A 24,187-nucleotide genomic window follows, 5' to 3' on the forward strand; every position below is an offset into this window, starting at 1 on the left:
AGCAGCAGAAATCATGGAGGGTAAACTACCAATACAAGTAGGTAAAGAATCATATTTGTAGTGTTTTTCTCTCACTTTCAATATTTTGAATAAAGTAACAATGTGGAACACGATGGAAGCCCATTTCCCCAGTAAAAAACAACAAAAACAAAAACAACTATGAAAAGTAAAAATAATAATTTAAAAAAGTCATAACCATGAGATACTATGATATGATTATGAGATACCATCTCCTACGAGATACTAAGTCATAATTATGACATACTATCTCAGGGGTGTCAAACTCATTTTAGTTCAAGGGCCACATACGACCCATTTTGAAGTGAGCCGGACCAGAAAAATCCATAATGTGAAACAACTGGTGAAAATTCCTTGATTTTGCAACAAACTTTCTGAAAATTTACAATGTAATTTGCCAGAATTCTGTCGAAAAATTTGCGATTTAATATCACTGTAAATAATGTAGTATTGTGACCCCTATCGTTTTCATCTACAAATTATATAACTACCTCTTTGAGCAAAATCTTCCCGTGGGCCGGACTACATGATCTGGTGGGCCGAACTTGGCCCGCGGGCCTTGAGTTTGACATATGTGTACTACTATCTCATATTTATGAGATACTACTAGATAGTCTGTCAAAAATATGACTTAGTATCTCATTACTACAAGATAATATTCCATAATCACGACTTAAGGATATTTCGTGATTGTCATTATTATTTTACTTTTCCTAATTTTGGTTTTTCTTTCATTTTTTTTACTGGAGGAAAGGGGCTTCCTTACATATCAGCCCCATACATCCTGAAACTTTAACCTTTCTATATCATCTTATAGACAACGTGTCAAACTTAACTCACCTTGCGTGATTCTGCACTGAATAAAATGAGACAGACTATACTTCATTGATTCCACAGTTGGGAAATCCACTTGTTACAGCGGCCACAGATAAATAGTAAAAGCAAGCCAAGTATATACTAAATACCAATGCACATCGTGAATCAGGTGGAGCTTGATCTACCTCCACATTTGTGCCCAAAGTGTACAGCAGAGCAGACATTATTTTAGGAATTACTGCTACTAGAGTCACTTATTTATAAGATGTATCGCTGAAAAAACAAACACTCATCCATGCCCGTGAGTAGCTGCAGGAATCAAAACAAGACTTCTTATGATTTATTATAAATTGTTTGGTCTGCTGCAGAAGTTTTTACAAAGCAAAATGAATGATATGATACAAAAAAGGTTGGAAAACATTGGTTTATTTAGCATTTTCTCTCAGTTCATGATAATACAAACAATAACAAAGAGAACCTGTGCAGGGTAAAGATTTCATTTCATTCTTTACCATAACTAATAATTTACACTTCAATAGAGGTTTCATGGACTACCAGTGTAAATGCAGTAATAACTAAAGTTCTTCTTTAGAATCTGCCTGTTTAACATGTCAGATCTGTCACTTTTTAAGCTTCTTTTTTTTTTTTGGTTAATTCCTCCCTCATTCTGTTGCGTGCATGCAGACTCACTAAGCCTATTTGAGCTGATAATCTGCAGCTATTTGGCCAGATGCTTAATGCCAAACTGATGGGTTTTACAATGTGGTTGAAAATGAAAGAAAAATGGCACCTCACACATCCTATTCCCTCTTGTTGCTTCTGCCATTACCGGTAAATCTTTCCTCCCGTTACTGTGTCAGATCTCAGGGTTTTGGTTCTTTGATCATATTGTCCTTCATTTTCGACAAATATAATTTGTCGTTCCAAGTGTGCGAAACAGTTTGTTTTTGAAAAATACATAATATTGAATTTTAAAAAGCAGTTATTCGACTTTAGTGCAAAAAAATTGTATATAACCACTAAAATAGGGAGTAAACCCTGACAAAAGCCCAAAGTGATGGATTTATGTGCAGTGCACAGTTTTATCAAGGTCATATAAATCCTGTGTCCACAGTACAGTTAGAGGATTAATCAACCTCTGTGGTCCAGACTCAAAGTACAGTAGGTATCTTTCTACATTATATTATGTAGACCTTTCTCATCCATAGGGGAAGAAAATGAGAAACAAAATCAGAAATACTTTAATTATGCCAGCGGTAAATGACTTTTCTTACAGTGGCTCCTCAGAGAAAAAAAATATTGCAAGGAAAAAATTTATAGCAAGGACAAATAGAGGCACAAGACAAGGTAGATACAATGATTGAAATGTAAATATCAGGGACTATCATGTGGTGTTTCTTTGCATTTTAAGTAAATAAATAAGATATATTTATAAAAGAAAAATATTTACTCCAGAGATCTGCAACTTACAAGGACAGGCAAGTAACATAAAAGCATGCTATGCTATGCTATGCTATGCTATGCTATGCTATGCTATGCTATGCTATGCTATGCTATGCTATGCACCTTTTCCCAGTGACATCAGCATCCAGGACACTTGACCTAGCAACCCCCGCCGCCATTTTAAGAGGGGTGTATACCAGTGGTTCCCAGCCTTTTTTTGTCCCTTGGACCCCTTTGCAACTTTGTCAAATCAGGTGTAGGCTACCCCCTCTTCATATCATAAACTTCCATAATTTCAAATTTAACGCAATTTTCATGTGTCTACTTCATTAGTTAGTAAACACTTTTCTCAGTAATATACAGCTAACTAATTATTGTGTCCTCACGTCAGAACTTAAACATGATTAAATGGCCTCTGGAACATAAATGATTCCTGTTTCATTAAAGTACAAGAATGACAGCATTTTATTAAGCAATTCATTTTCCTATTATTATTCAAATAAATTGATCAAAATGACCAAGTACCCTCTTGCGATGTGTTGCTATACCCCTGATTGAGTGATTGAATCACTTTGCTAAGTATTGATGGATTAATTTACTTTTGAAAATATGAAATGTTGCCCAAGAGTAAGAAATAAGTCAGGAAGAAACAAAAGACAAAATGAAAATGCAAAGTAAGATGTTTGATATATCAATAATTGATTTTATGATACTGGTTAACACAAAACACTGAGCTTTTATTTACAAAAAAATTAAATAAAATTCCACCACCAGGACTCCGTTCTTCTAAGAATCCATCAGATTGTAACAAACAAAGAGAGAGAATGAGATGAGGAGTGGCCCATTCATCATTGAACCCAGGGCTGTACACTTTACATTTCTCAGGTGTATTTTATTACTGTCAATAATAATACACAGTTTTGTTCTTCATTATCCAGTGTTTTTTGCTTGGGGACACATGGGCTTCTTCAACTGGGACTCAATCTTACAACCTTGTTGCGGTGAGACAGCAATGTTATGCAGTGCACCAACAAATCTATAGAAATTAATTAGTGTAACATGAATATTGTCTAAAAAGGCGTCATTTGATCAAATTTTCATTTTTTCTTTATCCTTACTACTTTATCCCATATTATATTCTTATTACCTTATCACCTTAATGCAATGAATGAATGAATGGCACAATAGTCAACACTCTGTGACCTGGCGGTGGGTGGTTTCCTGATTTCTGCACCTTTACCACACCTACCAATATCCAGTACTCCTTTCACCCCCACCCCTGCAGGACCTGGTTCGTAGCTCTGAAGGAGCCCTGCTGATAGGGTTTCACTCACTGCGGGGCAAGAGCAAGGCTGACAGTTCCAAACGAGCTCTGGGACACAAACCTACCTGGGAATCTTTTATCCGAGTCTTCCTGTGGATTTTTGTGACTAATAGGTAGGCAGGATGGTGAAAAGATGTAGTGAAGTGAATGTTTGGGGATTAAGTGAAGCTGATGATTCTGATTTGCCAGATGAAACAGTTCCTTTACAGCTCAAATAGAAGATTCTGCTACCTTCCACTATGTTTGAGTGTTTTTTTCAATTAGATTTTACAGACTTGATGAATTATTGATAGAGATGGTTCAACAGTTTGTCGCAACAGGATAACCGTGATTTCATCAAAAAAGTGAAAATCTACCACATATTTTAGCATGCATGGTTTGAATACGTGTTGAATTTTTTTTTTTTTTTTTCGTGAAGATTTGTGAAGATCAGAATCCTGGCGTCTTGAAAGCTCCTCTCCAACCACATCGTATACCTAACACTGTAGTCCAGGAATGTGGCCCTCTGCGCTGGAGTTTTTTAGTCCATGTGTGCATTGAGGAATGTGCTGACTGATGCCCTTCCTTCTCAGCTGTCCCCTGGAGATTTATCTGGAGCTAAAACAGGCTGGTGGTCATCAGGGACAAGGAGTGCCTCAGAAACAGAACCCACAACTCACCTCCATCTTAATCTAAACTGCTTGCGTAGTTTGGTTATTAATCCAACTTTTAATCTCCCTCAATGAGGTGTTGAAACATTGGTATGTGGGTGTTTTTTGGAGTTTGTACACTTCAGGGTTAGGGTCATTTATAATTGTAATTGCATAATTGAATTAATTACAATTATAGTGTAATTGCAATAGTTCCAGCGAGATCCATTTTGTCTTCCTTTTGAACAGTATGTTAAGTTGAGTTTTTGTTTATTCAGACAAGGTTTTTTTTCAGGAAACATTTTGACATATTTTGACTTCTAGTCTTCATCAGAGGAGTTCTGCCAATTGCCTTTGATGTTTCCTTTGAAGTTTCACTTGAAGTTTCACTTGAAGTTTCACTTGAAGTTTCACTTGACTCCCATGTAATAGTTCCAGCAAGATTAATTTTGTCTTCTTTTGTCATGTCAGGAGATAAACATTTCCTGAAAAACCTTCTCTGAATAAACAAAACCTCAACTTAACAAATTGTAATTGTTATTTTAGCAATCTGTTGCTGTCGTAATTGTAATTCAATAATAGATAATTGACTTTGTAATTGTAATTGCCATGGAAATTCTATTAAAAAAATGTCAATTATGATTTAACACTCTATGTACAGTTCTACACATATGTAGCTTCATATAAAGCTTTCCCACATTTTAACATTTGAAAAAATTTGAAATCTCGGGGTATACAGACATAAAAAAGGCTCAGACGCCCACACCCAAAATATAAAAATCTATATTTTCATTGATTAGGAAACCTAACGAGGTAACTAAGAGATAAGAAAGAAATTAGATGATAGATATTTATTTTTAGTGTATTTTACAGCTGATTTAGGAGACGTTATCATAAGAGAAGCTAACAGAAAGCAAAAGGAAGGTAAAAGCTGATATCCAGAGTTTTTGAGAAATCCGTGTTCATGTATGATTGTTTTTAAACCGAAAAAATACCTAACGAAACTGTGCACAGAAACAAGGCAACAGCAAACAGGTAAATATGATTTTGGCTCTTACCTGACCCATAGACCTATATTAATGCGACCTTGTTATGTTCTGCGATGCACGTGCAGAAAAGTAGAGGCGTGGCCTCTGGTAGATTGGAGAGGCAGTGGGAGGAAGTGATGCTGTTTAGGGCGGGACATCGAGACATTTCTCAGAAACTGGATAGCAGCTTTAAGCAACTTTAGTAATCGAGAACGTAATTGTAATTGACTTCATGAGGATGAAAAGATAATTTTAATTTAATTGTAATTGGAAAAAATGCAGGTCACTGCAATCATGATTGAATTATAATTGAACATGGGTAATTAAAAACGTAATTATAACAGAAAAAATTTAACTGATTCCAACCCTGGTACACTTCATGCCGACGCCCCCTCCCCTTAGCTTACAGTGGTGGGAGTCATCAGCTTAGAGGAAATAAGCTTCAATTACAGCAAATGAAAAGCAATTACATTATCTATCTCCCTGTAGACCCGCCTGCATTTTCTCCTCTTCTGGGATTCACGTCCAGCTTCACTTAATTGCTTTTGACCTGAGAAATTGACGGCGACGTAGTGCTGGGCCCTATCTGAGCTGCACTTTGTCAAGAGAAGACATGAGCTACTGCCAGAAATGAGTGCTCTCAAGGGCATTTAGGGGTTACACACTCTACTTATTGTGCGCTTAGCTTCATTTAGGGAATCTGGTGACTGTTTGGACGAGAACCGAGAAATAGAACGCTCATGTACACGACTTAAGTGCATGCAGGCTTTCCTTGGGATTTTGAGCCGTATTGAACAGCGTTCACACTATGCCCTGTTGCTAATTCTGTCACGCTCGCGTTCACGACATGTGACGGACCAAATGCTTTGAAAGGCCCAGCAGAACTTTTACTGCCGGTTTAAAAATGACATTTCGGTTTTTAAAAAAGTCATTAGCAGGTCATATTTTTTTATCTTCTAATGGTTGTGGAAGGAAAAGAAGCAGGACATTTATTTACTCAATCCTGTTTTGTACGTCAGAGGTTCCCAATCTGTGGGTCGGGACCCATTTCTCATGCATTGCAGGCTTTTTCCTGGGCCCAGAAAATTGCTTTTTATGCAGTCCAGTCAATGTTCAGTACATTTAAAAACATCTCTTATACCTTATTTGTCCTTAATAACCACATTAGAAAGAAAGATAGATAGATAGATAGATAGATAGATAGATAGATAGATAATAGATAGATAGATAGATAGATAGATAGATAGATAGATAGATAGATAGATAGATAGATAGATAGATAGATAGATAGATAGATAGATAGATAGATAGATAGATAGATAGATAGACATAGACATATTAGTCAAACTACTGTTTATATTTGTTTATATTTTTTTTCTAGTTAATTGTTATTATTTAATGTATACATTATTAGAGAGAGCACAGTTCAACAAGTCAAATTCCTCATGTGTGTAACATACATTACATGGCCAATAAAGTTGATTCTATTCTATTCTATTCTATTCTATTAAACTATAGTATTCCTTTTTACTTAGAGTAAAAGGGGGTATTTGGCCTTGTATTTCAAAATTATTTTTTGAATGGTGCCCACTGTGTTTGTCTATTTCAAACATCTCCGTTTAATGTAAAAATATGAAAATAAATTGAAGAGTTTGAAGAAGATTATATTGCAGCTTGTATTTGTGGGAGGTTTTTGAGTCCCAAACCCTAACAGAACAGTTGAGAGCCTCTGCTTTATTTACTTGATTCTTCAAACTCTCCATAAACTATTGATCCTAGATTTAAGACCCTGTAAAAGAAAAAAACAAGTGGTTACAGAAGATACGAATGAATGATTTCATTGAATTAAAAATATGAAAGGTAGCTTTGAAAACATAGTTACTATATTGACCAAAGGTTCAAAGTAGTTCTTTTAATTTTTGTAATTAAAGATGCTGAAATGCAAAAATATTTCAGGTGTAAAAAATAGATCTATGTTCAGTTTTTGCAGCTAAATATTTGAGCACTTGTGAGTATTTTCAAAGCAGAATTCACAGAAACATATTTAAAAACACTGTTTGTTAATGCTCAAAAAGTTCATTGTGCATCTTTAAACTGAATTAGCATAGAGCAGCAGCACGGTGCAAAATGTAACTTTGACTTTTGTCGTCCTCCAGCCATGCCTTTTGAAACTCCCGCCCCTTCCAATAAGAGGAAGAAGTCCAACAAGATCATCACTGACCTGACCAACATCAGTCAGATTGGTAACAGCCACACTATCACACACAAAGTACGAGATCTTTCAAAACCAACATTTTGATTTGATCTGATTTATTTTGTAAAAACAAAAACAATACTTATAAAATGAAAAGAACCATCAAAACCAATTCATTTATAAGCTACTTATATATGTACACATATATGCACTTACTGTATACATATATACTGTGTACAGATATACACCTATACATAAATATATACATATACACACATACATCTATATACATAAACGATATACAAACAGTAATATTATAAACTAGCCGTAAACAAGTCACAATTATAATATAAGCTGCCTATATACATATGAGCACAATAATAATTACACTAATTCAGGGAGAGACTTCATTTATATTGTACATAGAACCAAATTTCTATACATTGTTATAACTATACCAAAGATACCATATATACAGCATTTCAATTATATTATTACATATTATTCTGAGTTTTACAATTCTTATTATCTCCACCAATGTGAATGTGCATCAATGTGAAAGTGAGGCAGCATTAATAGATTTTCTCACCTTGCCTTACAATATGTTTAATTTGGGTTTTTATTTTCTAGCTTTGGAGGAGGTTTCCACTGTTTCCCAAATGTCTTTAAGTGCGTCAGAGATTTGACTTACTGCTAGGCCGACCCACCCAATGCACTCTGCCAGAACCATCAGTTGGTCCATCTGTTCAAAGTCACGCTCAAGCAGTCATTGGATAAGCTCAGTACACATCCATCCATCCATCCATCCATCCATCAGTGCATCCATCACAGAGTACGAGTTTTCTTCATGTTTTTTGACAAAAAAAAAAAACTAAAAACTAAAAAAACAATGATGTTTTGGATCAAATCAAACCAACTTTTTAGGGACTGGATGGTTTTTGTTTTCAGTGTGTATTTATAAATGGGAACAGTTAATAACCAAAAACTACCATCAGCGTGAGGCCAGGCTAAAGGACATTACAGACTTTTTCTCACAGCGACAGAAAATGAGCCTCCATTTAAAATAACTGACATAATGAAAGGAAAGACATGCGCTAAGGTAGAACATGCAAATTAGGCATGAAATCATGTAAATGGTGCTTGAATCAAGTACGGTACCTTCCAACTGTGAGGTATTTTTTGACATTTATCAGATTTGCATGTGGGATATTTTTTAAATGTGAGAGAAAAGCAGATGTGGATAAAACTACTGAACATATATGGAGGTAGATTTGTGTCTTTATTATTCAATAAAAAACCAACAACAACCTTTTCAATCAAAGAAAAAGGTGTTTAAATGCAGTTTTTTGGGTCTGAAATATTTTTTTGCATTTGGACACTGAAGTTTTTTTTTTATTTTTTTATTAATGATAAAGACACATATACACCCATAAACATGCATGAAATAGGCAGATCAAACCAAAGCTCTTAAAATCTGTGGGGCCGCATTGTTAAACTCTACAATACACAGGAGCAAGTAATATCAATAGATGCAAATTCTTAAAAGCCAGGTCAGCAGAATGAAAGCAAAAGTGAGTTTAATAATATCAAGTATATTGGTGTGTGGTTTGCATTTTAAAACACATTAAAGCCCGGTTTGAACTATAATGTAAAACTTTAATGTTGTTAGAATATTAGAGTCACAGTGAGGACCACTGGACTAAAGGACTGACTGTGTGTACCAGTGATTGCCTTTGAATGACTGGCAATCAATAAGTGGGCGAGTTTACTATAAGATCAACTCCAGAGATCTGGGAACCAGGATCAGAATCCAGGTCATGGGACTTAACAAGATGAGAAAGTCAGGGGTGCCTGAGAAGTAAGTCAGCATTGGTCATCATGTCACCAGTACCGTGTACATTTAATTTAGGACATCCTCAGGTCTCAGAGTGAGGTCAGGTATCAGGGAAACCTTTGTCATTTATCAGACTAAACAAACTCATGACTCAGAAAAACCTACGTCAGATGAAACGGCCTCAGGCATCAAAATAAAAGTTATGAGACTTGATAGCCTCAGGCCATAAAACTCGAAAAGGTGTTTCATTTGAAAAGCCACTCTTTCCTTTTATTTATTTTTTTAAGTTAAGATATATCAAGGTATTTTTTGATTAATAAATACATAGTTAAATGAAACATTGATATATCTTAACTGTTAAAAATAAAAATAAAACAGTTTTACGACTTACTCTCGTATCCCAGTTTCTTCAAAATACGCCACGTTATGTTTTACGGCATGAGGCGGTTTTATTTGAGGCCCTTTATTCTGATGACTTTCATTTTGAAGCCTGAGGCCGTTTCATGTGACGCCGTTTGGTTTGACAATTGAGGCCGTGTCATTTGACGGAGGTTTCGCGGAGATGAGTCCGTTTTGTTAAGATTAGGTTTCGTTTACTCATACAAGGTTTTTCAGGAAATGTTTTATTTCCTGACATGTTTCGACTGTCAACTGTCATCTTTTGTCAGAGGAGTTCTGCTGATCGCCATTGGTGATTCCTTTGAAGTTTCACTTGACTTCATGGAACATGTCAGGAGATCAAAATTTCGTGAAAAACCTTGTCTGAATAAACAAAACCTCAACTTAACATACTGTACAAAAAGAAGACAAAATGAGTCTCGCTGGAACTATTAAATGAGTCTATTTTGTTTGACAAGTGAGGCCGTTTGGTTTGACAAATGACAGATGTTTTCCTGATACCTGATACATCACTCTGAGACCTGAGGATGTCCTGAAATGTACACCATACACAGGACATAAATGAAGTCAGACAGCGGTGAGGTGTGCTGTTAGTGTGGTCAAGGTGTCATGAGCCTCTTTATTTTTTGCAGTACATGGACAGGCTAACAGATGAATTAGGGATAAAGGACGCTCCATAAACTATGATGGAAAATGGATGGAAATAACTTTTATTATTAAAGAAAAAACATCTCAGCATTATTCTTTCATGATGTTACCCTTTTGCATTTTTCTCCTTTTCATCAGATGATGATGAGACGGAAGCCGACGCCACCGAACTGGACCTGGGCACCAAAATAAAGACCCCCAAGGATGTGATGCTGGAGGAGCTTTCCCTTCTCAATAACAGAGGGTCCAAGATGTTTAAGATGAGGCAGCAGCGAGTTGAGAAGTTCATCGTGACCAACGAGAACATGGTGAGAGTAAAGAAGATAACGCATGGGGTTCTAGTGCTTGATCCACGATATAACGTTGTGACAGAATCTTCTGTTCTGTTTCAATGATCCAGCAGAACCTCCAGAACCTTCTGATGTTGCCTCCTCCTGTTCCCCCAAAGCCCGAGATGCCTAAAGAAGAAAGTAACAACCAAAAATGTTCTGTTCACTCTTTCATATGCTTTGTGAAACCATTGCATGTGCAACAAATGGCTTTACGTTCTATCAGAGGTGTAAAGAGTAGTGATATCTCCTACTCAAGTAGAAGTACTGTTACTTGATTGAAATTGTACTAAAGTACAAGTACAAGTAAGTCATACATAAAATACACAAGTACAAGTCAAAAGTATCTCAATTGAATTGTACTCAAAGTAAAAGTTACTAGTTAATTTCACCCCCCACGTTAGTTTTTGGTAATAAATCATGCCACAGTTTCATTGCATACAGTTAACATCTCATGTATAGCCTTAAAAAGGAAGGGATATGGGATAAAACTTGTGCCAGTCGGAATTAAATTACCAAATCTTGCACAAGTGGAACTTAATTTATTTTCCACAAAGGCATCTGTATAAAATAAAAGGTTTGTCTAAATGTACAATTCTTTTAAAAATAAAATAACACCAATAAATTCAACTCAAAATAAAAAAATGATCAGGCTCTAAGTATAGCTATATTTATGAACTCTAAAACTGAGAAAATATTCTCCATTCAATGCTGTTTTAGCGCTGTGCATTACATTTAATCTGATTGGTCGGCTATGATGTGATGCATTTGATTGTTGTCTGGTCATTTCATTTTTTTGTCGTTTCACAATGTCCGTTGATCATTTTAACATAAAAAATAATAATTTACTCAGTAAGGATTGGGTGCAGGAATGTAACAAATTACTTTACTTCTTCTAAAACGTTCTTAAGTACGAGTAAAATGACTGATTTAGAAATTTACTGAAAAAAGTACAAGTACCAATAAAAGCACCTCAATTACAGTAACATGAGTACTTGTAATCAGTTACTTTCACCTCTGCTTTCTATCCCAGTAAAAGAGAAGACAGTGGATGAGGAAGTGGAAAAGGAGGAGAGCAGAAAAGTGTATGTACGTACGTATGTATCGCCATGGGAACGAGCTATGAAGGGCAACGAAGAGCTGAGAGCAACAATGAGATCTAGCATGCCGGGACCCATCCAGATCCAACCAGAACTGCCTCTGTACAAGAGCTTCAACAGGTATAAAGACGACAATGTCATCTGAGCTCTTGTATCATCATATGGTGTCACACATAACACAGGCCGTGCTTCTTTATTAAAGAAATAGAGCTCAAAAGGAGAGAGATGACAGGACTGAATGCAGAACAGTTGAGATAATATCCCAGTAATTGTTACTGGGCTTTAGATAAAGAGAAAAAGTATAGCTTTTTATTTATACCTGCAGCTGCACTTCCCTCACTGACCCTTTTGTCATCGAATCACTCCCTCAAACAGCACTTTGCTGTTTCATCAAAGGAAAAAAGAAAGAATTTCCCTCCAGGCACTGTCGCCATGACTTTACTCAGCAAGAAGCTACAACCTTTCCTTCTGCTTCAGAGACATTTAGAAATGTACTTAAACGCGCCTTACCACTGGTCCTACTGTTCCACCCACAGGTCATTATCTTAATCTTATCTGAGCCTCTGATCTCTGCCTGTAATAATGGAGTTAGTGACTATTACGGACCTCAGTAATAGACGCTGTATCCTTTGTGGTTACTAATGGGTCTGGATGAGCTCAGGTATAAAATAAAGACTGGTCTCTGTGGCACAGAAAAGCTTCTCGAATTGGAGTGAGAACTTGCCGACTGAAATAAAACCCGATATAACAATGACATTGTGGCAGGAGCTTAAATATTTAGCTTTCATGTATGTGTCATTTTGTTACTATATATTTTAGAGCAGTGATTCTCAAACCTTTTCAGCCTGCGACCCCCAAAATAAAGGTGCCAGTCAGAGACCAGGGACCCCCACTGTACATGAAGATGGAAATAAAGGGGAAAGCATTTTGGGGTCCATCCATAAAGTCAGCAAAAATATTATTATTGTCCATTGTTATATGAATCTGTGATAACCACATTTATTTATTTATCTGAATAATATCCACTGTTATCCAGGAAGTTTAGTATTATTCACGCCATAGTATATAGTCATTTTAAAGATATAAATCCAAATAAAATGGGTTCAAAATGACCAAGAATGGTGGGAAAGGTGGTGAAATGGAATTTTAAAAACCACAGACATTAGTTAAAAGTTGCAAATTAGAGTGGTCAAAAACAGACAGAAAAAGTGGTAAAAAGGGTTCAAAGTGTCAATATTCAAACAATTAGTTTACACTGACAAAAAATGGGCACAACAAATTGTGAATGTGGTTACATTTGAAAAAAATAACCACGAAATATGGTAAAAAGAGGTTAAAAGTGACATATGCGATATTTGGTGGTAAAAGTGGTAGACAGTGTCGAAAATGTCTTGAAAGTGGAAAAAATGTGCAGAAAAGGCATTGAAAATTGATGGAGAAGTGACAGGAATAGAAGTAATGTAGCAAAAATGCATTAAAAGGAGCAAAAACATGTCAAGAAATGGTGATGAAAATAGGTTAAAATTTGGCAAGTTTGGTGTAGTTGCAGAAAATGGTTAAAAATAATGAAAATAAGCTCAAATTGTGTAAAAAATATTCTTAGTTTCTTGAAGGGATCTGGTGACCCCTCCTAGTGTCTCGTGACCCCAAGGTTGAGAACCCCTGGAATAGGGGAATCCACATCCCACAATGCAAAGTGTGAAACTTGAGAGTTTACAATGGAGATCAAAACAAACTTTCAAGCGGCAATTTCAATGTTTTACATCTTTTTTTCGAGCAAATGATCTTTGTTTTATTGATTCAATTCAACTTTATTTATATAGTGCTAATTATAACAAAAGTAATCTCAAAGCACTATCAAAATATAAAATTTGTAATAAAAAGGAAAAATTCGAACATATCCACATGAACAAGCATCACCGACAGTGGGATGAAACAACTCCCTTTTAACAGGAAGAAATCTCCAGCAGAACCTGGTTCAGAGGTGGCAGCCATCTGCGTCGACTGGTTGGGGTTAGTGGACAGAAGGAAGAGAACAGAACAGGATAGAGAGATAGAACATCAGAGTGTCCCAGACTAGTTGAGCCGTGAACCATTGATCAGAAACTGCCAGTTCCAGCAGTGTCCAGACGAGGAGAAGGCACAGACTGCAGAAAAACATGATACAGTATTAGCAGGTCTGCCTGCATGGTTTTGGGTTTTGTTCCTAGTGGTTAGGTTAACGTCTTGGGGCGTCTCCATGGTCTGTAAATGCGGCCATCACAGACCAGACTTTGTCTGCAATGGCCGCACGTAATGGTCTGTAAATGTGGCCATTACAGAAAAATTGCTATTGCAACAAGACATCATAGGGTAAAACTAACCTCTCTCACGACTGTCTTTATTTTTTAGAAAAATTATCATCTCCAGTAGCTTTAAGGAGAAACAGCAATTTTCACAAGTTATTCAGAGCAAAAGGGCATGTTTTTGGACTTTTTTAGAGGGTGACGCTGGTGATCCTTTCCTTATTTGTCCTTTTCCTTCGCTGGCCCTCCCTAGGAGTGCGCTGCCATTTGGAGGCTACGACAAGGCCTCCAAGATGCTGACGTTCGAGCTGCCAGAGCTGGGCGTGTCAGCTGAGGAGCCGGAGCCTCTTCCCTCCCTGCAGGCCGACATCCGCTCACGCCCCTCATTCAACCGCACGCCCATTGGTTGGATCTGCAGCGAGGACAACTCACACATCCACATGGACTTGGACACCATCCCCTTTGACGGGGAGACAGATGACCTGTGAACATACATGCACACAAGCTTTTAAATACTGGACATATAGCCAAAAACACACACATTGGCAGTTATAAAGTCACCCACAATAAGATTAGACTGTTACATTAGAAAAAGGCATGAAGTGGATCTTGAATTTACACCACAAACAACAGAATATATGCAACTGAGATGCTGATTAAGCACAAAAATGATGTAACCTCTAATTGTATGAGAAATAATAACAAGATGATGGAACGTGAAGTAGCCAACATATACCTGGACCTTCTGTGTGCTTTTAATCAACTGCATAGGTTTAGAAAACATGTTTGCAAATTACAAGCTCGTGCTAGAAGTGTGTGAATCTAAATGATTCGGCATTCTACACTCCTAAAAAAATGTATCAATGCAAAAAATAAAATAAAAAAAATACTTTCACTGATTATATGATGGCCATTTTATCATGAAGTTCAGTCCTTGGAAGTTTTCTTCAAATAAATGTGGCATAATCATGTATTAATTTATTTTGGAAAAACTCCGATTGAACAAACGGACCACATTGCTCTCAGAGTAGTGAATGGAGCAACAAAAAAGGCATTTCACATACAAAGTAATTTAATGTGGTTTAAATTATTAAAAAAAGTGCATCAGAAAACATTAAAAAAACATTTAAAAACATTAAATCAACAATAAAACGATTTAAAAAGTCCCTCAGTCATAGGCAAAAGAAAAAGGAAAAGCTTTTACCTTAGGTGTTTCATTATATAATTATATATAGTGATATCTGAGCATTAGATAGGTGTAAGGGTACTTTAAGGCACACATGCTGATAATACTGAAAACTGTGATTAAATTCTGAAAATATTTAGCACCTTTACCTCCAAAGGTTGTGAGAAATTAAACACATATTTACGCACATATTACCCCCAAAACTATGGAGGACCAAACCTGCCAAAATTAAAAACAAATGAATAACTAAATAAACGTAAAAAAATAAAGAGGAAAATAAAATACAAATAAATAATTATAAGTGGAAAAAAAGAAAAATTACAAATATATATTTTTTAATAACTTTCATTCATTTATTTTATACAGGTAAAATATTTTACTTTAAATTTTATCATTTTATTCATTTATTTATTATTATTACAAAGGTGAATGCCAATAGTGTTGTTGAATTAAATCTCTTCAAAAATAAACTATCTTCTCCAGGAATAATAAGTTTCTCATTGGTTTCTATAAAATTGTTCTATCCTTTGTATTAATGAATGAAAAAAGCTTAGTCTGCATGTAAATAAGTAGCGCAGAGGACGATTTGTAACGCAAGTAGTAACGCAGCACGCACGTGCTGGCCACGGGATGACGTCACTGGCACATCCCGTGTGCCCAGGAGGCGGCGGCATCTGACCGGACTCACCGGCCCGGTTTCACAGCAATACGTCACTCGGTGAGGATGGAGAATGGCTCGGTATCGCGAGAGCCGCGTGCCGCGACCGCAGCACTGGCTGGCGTGGAGCGGGAGGAGGGGGCCAGGGGGACCGCACGCGCCCACGGCTCGCCCACTCTCCCGGTAAAATATCACACGGCGGGACACGCGAGCGGACTGGAGGGTGAGTACGGGAGCGCGAGGCTCCGCTTTTTTTGTTACAATGTGTGCATAGTTGGCAGCGCGAGACCCAGATGTGACAACGCTGTCCAGATGTTTTCATTTTACCATCACATACTCCACTGTCATCAGCACGCGCTGTGCCAGCCTCAGCTGATTTGTGTTACAAATCATCCATGCCGTAATACTCACACACTTCCATAGTGTGTGCCATTCTTTGCACAGGTGCACTGTACCCGTCCCACGCGGATAACTCCTGTTCTGCGTGGAGTGCGTGTGCGTGTGTGTTCAGTGACTTGTTGATGGATTTTTTTAGTGAGAACCAAGCAGCCAAAGCGGGTTCACGCGGCACTGTCGTCACTTCACTGCTTTAATGTTGCGGTTTTGATCCGCGTGATTGATGACTTCGGCCCGCGCGCATCACGTCATTCAGACAGTGGCACGTGAATACACACACACACACACACGCACACACGCAGAGGGAGAGAGGAAAGGCACGTTTAGTTTGATGCACGAGCGTTTGTAGAACGAACCAATGGGATGCTTCATGATCAAACCTTTGTTCTGTTCTTTTTCATTCAGTTTTCTCCAGATGTGTAAAGAGTAGTGATATATTCTACTACTCAAGAAGTACTACTATTACTGGATTGAAACTAAGTCATACATAAAATACTCAAGTACAAGTAAAAAGTAGTTCAATTAAATAGTACTCACAGTAAAAGTTCCTATAGTTACTTTCACATCCCCATGTTTATTTTTGGTAATAAATCTTGCCACGGTTTCCTTGCATACAGTAAACATCTCATGTATAAACTAATAAAGGAAAATACGAAATCTTGCACAATTTATTTTCCACAAAGGCATCTGATAAAATAAAAGGTTTGACTAAATGTACAATTGTTTTTTTTAAATGTTTTAATAAAATAATAACACCACCTAATTAAGCTCTCAGGCTCTAAGTATATCTAAATTTATGAACTCTAAAACTGTAAAAATAACCTCTATTCAATGCTGTTTATGCAGGTGCATTACAATTAATCTGATTTTGTTTGGCTATGATGTGATGCATTTGATTGTTTTCTGGTTATTTCATTTTTATAGTTTCGCAATGTCCGTCAATCATTTTTAATACAAAAAATAATAATTTACTCTGTAACGGTTGTTTGTAGAAATGTAAAAAATTACTTTACCTCTTTTAAAAAATACTCTAGTACAAGTAACATTACTGATTTAGAAATATACTCAAAGTACAAGTACCCTTAAAAGCAACTCAGTTGACCTTCGCAAAACCCCGCCCACAAACAGTCATTGTCCAGTCATACGTCAGAACAACCGTTACTATGTAAACAGGGTCCGACATTTTCAGAGTGGGTGAAGCGGTGTGCTCATGGCTTGTGCAGGTCAGATACCAGGTACCCCAAGACTAGAGTAGGGCTGGGCGGTATGACCAAAAGTGTATATCACGGTATTTTTCAAAATTCTAACGATTTCACTGTTTATGACGGTATTTTTTTTTTTTCATGCATTACTGAATTACTGCAGTAGATTGACTTAGGACGGTTTTATTTTACTGTCATGAAGAGTGAATATTGTAGAATGATTTCACACTAATAGTGTAACAAGTTTGCAACAGCAGCCCAATGGCTCTTTGCCGCGCTAGCTTAGCTTTAGCATTAGCTTGATTTCTAGCTTTGAATGCTGCATACTCAGTGGTGTGGTGGTTTGTTATGGTGAATAAGGTAGCGTTTTGTTTGCAGCTCCACCAGGACTTATTTGCGCATTTAGGAATTACAAATTGTGATCCTTTGCGCTTTTTTTTTTGTGTATTACTGCCGACATGCTAAGCTAACCTTGCCTCCGTGTCCGTGAGTGTTGTTCTCCTGTAGCGGAGGCATGCGCACGCAGGCACATGCAGCTTCAAAACTTTCAATTGTGTCTTTCTTATTCATTTACACGTATGATTTACACCGCAACTAACACCAGAGCGCTACTGTTTACCTTCCATTTTAGAAGTGCAACGTTGAAAAGAGTCCGGTCTGAAATGCAGTGTAGCGTTGTGAAAGTTGTGTAATCAAATACACCGGTTTGGCGATGAACGAAGTGTATGGGGGAGTCGTGTTCTTTCCGTTCCCAAAGCCAAAAACACAACTGTAGCGATGTCTACAATGGATTATAAAACTATAAAAACATCTCAGGGATGTGTGTACGTGTAGTATGTACGATGTGTACGTTTTTAAGGCTATCTCATCTTGTCTGCACTAATATGTATGTTCAGCAAAATGACAATAAAGCTTGATTTGATTTTCATTAAATAAGGTGACATAACTATACATTCACATACCTATAGCGCTGTGAGCCACGACTCCGTAAACATCAGCAGACTCGCCTCCCGGAAGTCGTTCTCATGCCGGTTAGCGCTGCTAGCTCGTCCATCTTATTAGAGATGTAGATCAAACATTCCCCATGATGACGGACGGAAGGATAGGATGATACCTTCTCCTCCTTGCTCGGTGCTTTGCCCCCGCTTTGCCCCCGACATCCCAGTCGTTTCTTCCTCAGTTTACGGGGGATGTCGTGTCTCGCTGCATAGGCTGACGTAGCATTAGCATGGAGTGCTAACAGCTGGTCGATTGTGAGCTGGAGCTGCTGCTGTGCCCGTTCGGTGAATCGCTTCGACAGTTGTAATGTTTGTTTTAATATGTTGAATATATCCCTCCACAGCATATTGTAACCGCTTTTGCCTGGATCTGGTGGATATCGCACAGGTATTGCTCCAAAAAGAGTCACTAACGCGCACCGGGAGACCATTCCAGACCAGAGCAACTCAGGAAAATGTCGTACATCTCAAAAGTAAACATGGGGGGCGGGGTTTTTCCGAAAGATCAATTAGAGTAACGTGAGTACTTGTAATCCGTTACTTTCACCTCTGCTTTTCTCTTCTTAGTGAGTGAGTGTCAAAACGAGAAGAATATAGGTATTTCTCGATATATTAAGTGCATAGCGTCATAGAATTAAATTATCAAGTTTTGTATTTTGTTATTGATTAACATTTAAACATTTGATAAGACTTCGGCCAATTGCGTTTAAACAAAATTAAATAAAACAATTCCAATCTGTTAAGGGTGTTCTGATTCGATATTTTTATAGGACATGTTTATTAAGGTTAGTCTTCTATTTTTTTAATCTTTATTTTATTCAATTTATTTTTAATTAAAAATGTATGTAACTAGATATGTTCATTATTAGCTTTTTTGCCAATATAAAATTTGCAGATATGGTCAACCAGTGAATGTTTGATTTCCGATAATTACCGATAATGAGATATACACACAGAGCCCCTTCCCCCTCAACCTAATTTAAGGTCACATTATATAATTCTCCATGGAAACAACAGGTAAAGGCTCCTTTTAATGAAGGTATTCCACAAATAAACATAATCCGTGCAAAATAAAAAATACTTAGCTTTAGTTATGAAAAAAGTGCCATATTTGTCTTTAATATGTGTTCTCAAACAAAATCACTTATTGGTTTTTTAATATCTGTGGAAAAAAAACGATATTAAAGATGTAGACTGATCATGTTTTAGGGCTAATATTGACTGATAAAATTGCCCACCTTTTATTAACCCATTGGTTAATAATAAATGTGTCAGTTTTTCTCATATCTACTGCTGCTGACTATTATTCTCTGAGTAAAATTCACTTGATCAAGCCTTTTCTAACATTCCGCACTCCAAAATAAGCAATAAAACTATGTATTATTTGTCCTAGTGTTGTGTCAGATGTATCAGCCAATACTCAAGGCTGCTATATATATATATATATAAATAAGTGAAAAAGTTTGGGACATCCCTAACATTAGTTAGTCATGTGTGTGAGGTGGTTTGAAATAGTATGTTACTCTGGTATTCCTATGACTTCACACAAAAGCATTCAACTAAAAGTTGTTTAGAACAAATTACTTTCGTCCTCATAATATAGTGAAACATTTCCGACACACTCGGTCATTAACAGCAGCACACCTTCACCTTCTGAACCAAGTCGAAATGTCACTGTGGCATTTACGACGGACTAATCATCAGTTTTAGTTTTGGTTGATGAAATACTTTGGAGGGCATCTTATTTAGTTGCAGCTTCTGTGCTTAGGTTAATAAAGCCATCACTTTTATCTTGCTCTTTGCCAAACTCTGAGGCTATGCATGCTTTATTATGTTCATCGAGCTAGAATTTACTAAATGATAACCTTTGTTACGCTGAACGTATAGGCTGCTGCCAACCAGTTAACCAGTTGACAAATCGGGTCATTTGTCATTATTTTTAAGAAGAAAGACACGATACAGAATTTACTCGCACATGCTGTTCCTAATGAGGGGAAAAGCCGTAAGTGGTGTAACATGTTGATTTTGTTAATAAAAGTGCCTGCGTAGCATTTTTAGGGCCTCTGATTTTCCGTGATTGCAGAATACAGACGAAAAAGACAGAATTTGCTTCTTAAAATTAGAAACAGAAAAATAGTGTCATTATTATTATTATTATTATTATTATTTAATTATTATGATACATTTTAAACAAAATCAAACATAAATTGCAATATGACAGGGAATATAACCCACATGCATGTTTTGGGACAAAAGCACACATTTTCTCACAATTTTCTTCCATAAAGCCAGTGGTCTAATGTGTAGCTGCTTTAACCAATGAACAGATGTCAAATCTCATGCAAATCTCCTGGGATTTCATCGCGTGAATTCAAATTATTAAATTAATACAATACAATGTTCAGCTCAATTAACCAAACTTAGCGTGTTTGGCACAATTTCGGGAAGTTTGAAAACCAGTAATGATGATTTCTGATTAGGCAAAGCTGTTGTAAACTGACACAGAAATTGTTAAACTCTGAAACAGAATTGGTGAAATTTCGGAAAATTGGAGCCTCGACATTTTGCACCAGTGTCATTCCATGTCATTTCAACAAATTTTCAGGACATCCCATGCACTTCGGTCTCAAAGAATTCTGAAAATTTTACCGCTTGTTCATTAGTTATTCAATTGGCACACTGTTCATATTTACGTTGTTGGTTAAATACTTTTTGAGTAGAGATGTAGCGAAAATTCTTTCTGAAAATCGCAGTACTTTTTTTAAACAGCAGAGGGCGCTATATATTTATCCTTCTCTTGTCCAAATGCTGAGGCGGCGGGCAGAATCTGCTACTTTTTTTCTGGCCGCCTTCTACTCTTAAACATGTTCATAAATGATTCCTTACCCCTTTGGCACCGAAAGAATATCTGTAATATTACGTGAATATCTGTAAAAGTCACGTTTTTCTATTAACTCTGTCTGCTAGCATAGCATCTCTTCTTCACTGCACAGAATAGCTGCATCCCAACTGACCACTGGGTTACCAGCGCCCTCTGCTGGTCCAAACAAATATCTGACGTAAATACAGTGCAGTTTTTTTTTTTTTTTAAAAGTCCAATTATTAAGGCACAAAATACATTTTCAGTTGCACTTTTAAAAAGAAAAAGAACTGTTATGCAGTTTTGCATTGTTTACTATAGAATCAGAATTTAAATGAATGGGCTTCTTCTTCATTTGTATTATTCCTGTATTTATTTCATTCAAGATTTATTTTTAGTTGAATTTCATTGTTTTGAATAGTTTATCAAGGGATTCTTTTGACAATGAAAAATAAAAGGAAAATAGTACAATATTTTTCAATCAAAATAAATCGTGAGAAAATCGTATCGTGAATCGAATCGTATCGGGAGTTGAGTGAATCGTTACATCTCTATTTTTGAGATATGGACAATTTAGTGAGGGGGTATGAGTCGATTTTTTTACCGTCCATCTTTCTCTTCCCTTTTCAGCTTCCCAATATGTCAAAAATTACACCACATCGGAAACTGAAATTTGCTATAGTAATACAACTGCACCTACTCTCGGATTTCAAAAGACTGTCACCCAAGAACCAATGCATATATCTGACTAATCATTAGTGATGTGAACAGTCTATGTTCAAAGCGCTAAGCTGATGAAATTACAGTGAGCTGAGGCATATGCTAAGTAGTTTACTGAAATCCCAAACATGTTGGAGCTTGAAATCTTGACAAACCTTTTTCCAATTTTGAGGACTTGGTATGTCCATTAGATAGAATGCATAGCAGATCTTTTTGTATATTCTGAGAAAGTAGGTGGAGCTGTATTACTATACCAAGTTACAGTTTCCTATGTGATGTAGTTTTAGAAATATTGGAAGAATAGAGGAAAAATAAAAACTCGCGAAAATCGACAAATACACTTAACTAAATTGGCCATATCTCACAAAGTATTCATCTGATCAAAGTAAAAATTTACAGTGTGACTCCTGAATAATCACAGAACAATTGGTATATTGGTAGAATTTTCCATGACAGAAGTGCGTGGGCCATTTGTGAAATGTCATGGAATGACCCACCAGTGACATTGGCTTGTAATTCACCCTCAACCCTGATCAGGATATTCATCCTCAAATGGCAGATGCTCAGCTTAGTTTGAACAACTTATTCAGCTGCTTTATAACTCCCTTACACATCATATCAGTTGCTTGAATGGTCGTTTATTTGTTGGTGAGTGAACATGATTGGCAGCAGCTGTCAGGACGGTGATGTAGAATGATGCAGAAAAGGGAAGTAAAATACCTCCTGTGACCTTTCCACCTTGTGTTTCTCTCTTCTCTTCTCTGTGATGTTCTTTCCTTTCCTCATCTTTTCCTTTTCACTGTCTGTTTTTCTTTCTCATCTATTTGCTTTATCATTTTCCCCTGCTTTCTTCCTTTCCCGATCATTTCACCTTATTTCCTTTCATGTCTCCATTTTCCTTATCTCCAGCTCCACCTGTCTTTTCCTCATCGTTTTATCCCTCTCGTTTCCATTGTTCTCCTCTCTATCACCTAAATCCTCTCTTTTTTTTCCCTTCACCTAAACTGTAAAAAAAAAAAGCCTCCCATAATTCCCAGCATGCATCATGAATAGTACTGGTTATGTAAGCGCCTAAATATTAAGCATTGGTTCGCCCCTCTATGTTTTCTACTGATAGGATTGGGTAAGCACATGTGCACAATTATAATGGGTTGCATCTAGGTTATTGTGTGTGGCTGGTGTGTGCGTGTGCATGCACTCCTGTGTGTATGTTATTGTGTCTGTTCTCACATGTACACTTAAACGTTCCACCGTCTGAGCGAGGAAGTGACCTTGACGATCACAGTCTCAGTAATAGGCTCACACATGGTGCTGCACGTGTATGCACCTAGCCATTGTTCTCGGACGCTCACAGCCACACGCGCGCGCGCACACACGCACGCATGCACGCGCGCACACACACACACACAGAGAACACTTTTTTTTCCCTTTAAATCCAAGTGGAAAAGAGAGGTGAAAGAGCAGCGCTGAGTGGTTGAACTTTGGGCCCTCCCTATTGTCAGCCAAAGCTATTTGAAGTTACACATAACCCACTTAAAGGGAAACTACTGTACGTCTGTCTGTGTGTGTGTGTGTGTGTGTGGGAAGTTTTTTGGAAACAAAAAGCAGAGACGGAGATGAATGGTTGATGAAAAGGAAAGAGTGAACGAGAATGAAAAATAAAGGTCAGTGGATGAAAAGTGAGAGACGCGAGCAGCAGGAATGATGTGGATGGGAAGAAGATGCCGACACAGGAGACGGGTTCTCAATGATCAGGGCTTCTTTCTTCTTCTTCTTTTTTTTTTTTTTTTTTTACAAATTACACTAACTCTGCTTGTCTTCATGTTTGCCTGAGAGCAAAAGGAGACAATGTGAGAGACAGCCTATTGTCCTCTGGGACAGTATCAGCTTTGTTCTACTTGCTCGACACAGACGTCGCTGTCACTGAACCACACACACACACACACACACACACACACACACACACACACACACACACACACAAAAACAAAGATTGTGTGTGTGTGTGGTGTCAAAGGAAGGAAATATATTTCCCTCTAAGGTTGAGGTGAGTTCTGTCAAAGACAAATACATATTGTTCATGTCGGATGGGAAGAAAAGAATAACAGAGTCATATAGGT

General features: G+C 37.1%; 2 protein-coding genes across 6 annotated transcripts in view; both read left to right on the top strand.

The window, feature by feature from the left end:
- Positions 1-3,553: 3,553 nt before the first annotated feature.
- On the top strand, positions 3,554-14,949 carry LOC114481544 (myozenin-1-like). 4 transcript variants are annotated; one of them, XM_028476470.1, is made up of 6 exons: positions 3,554-3,714; positions 7,415-7,501; positions 10,472-10,641; positions 10,737-10,818; positions 11,696-11,882; positions 14,301-14,949. In XM_028476470.1, the coding sequence occupies exons 2-6, from the start codon at positions 7,417-7,419 to the stop codon at positions 14,533-14,535; spliced, it is 759 nt and encodes a 252-aa protein (XP_028332271.1). In that variant the 5' UTR covers positions 3,554-3,714; positions 7,415-7,416; the 3' UTR covers positions 14,536-14,949. The 4 variants fall into 4 exon arrangements, with proteins under 4 accessions (XP_028332271.1, XP_028332270.1, XP_028332273.1 ...); XM_028476469.1 differs by having other exon boundaries at positions 3,555-3,714; positions 10,734-10,818; XM_028476472.1 differs by having other exon boundaries at positions 3,556-3,714; positions 10,737-10,803.
- Positions 14,950-15,924: 975 nt separating this feature from the next.
- Positions 15,925-24,187, top strand: part of LOC114481543 (inactive ubiquitin carboxyl-terminal hydrolase 54-like) — a 66,088-nt gene continuing 57,825 nt past the window's right edge. For both annotated transcript variants that reach the window (XR_003676250.1, XM_028476468.1), the window contains exon 1: positions 15,925-16,114. The gene's annotated coding sequence lies outside the window, so the exon portion shown is untranslated. The remainder of the gene's footprint in view (positions 16,115-24,187) is intronic.

Source organism: Gouania willdenowi, chromosome 19 (genome assembly GCF_900634775.1).
Source record: "Gouania willdenowi chromosome 19, fGouWil2.1, whole genome shotgun sequence".
Taxonomy (NCBI): Eukaryota; Metazoa; Chordata; class Actinopteri; order Blenniiformes; family Gobiesocidae; genus Gouania; species Gouania willdenowi.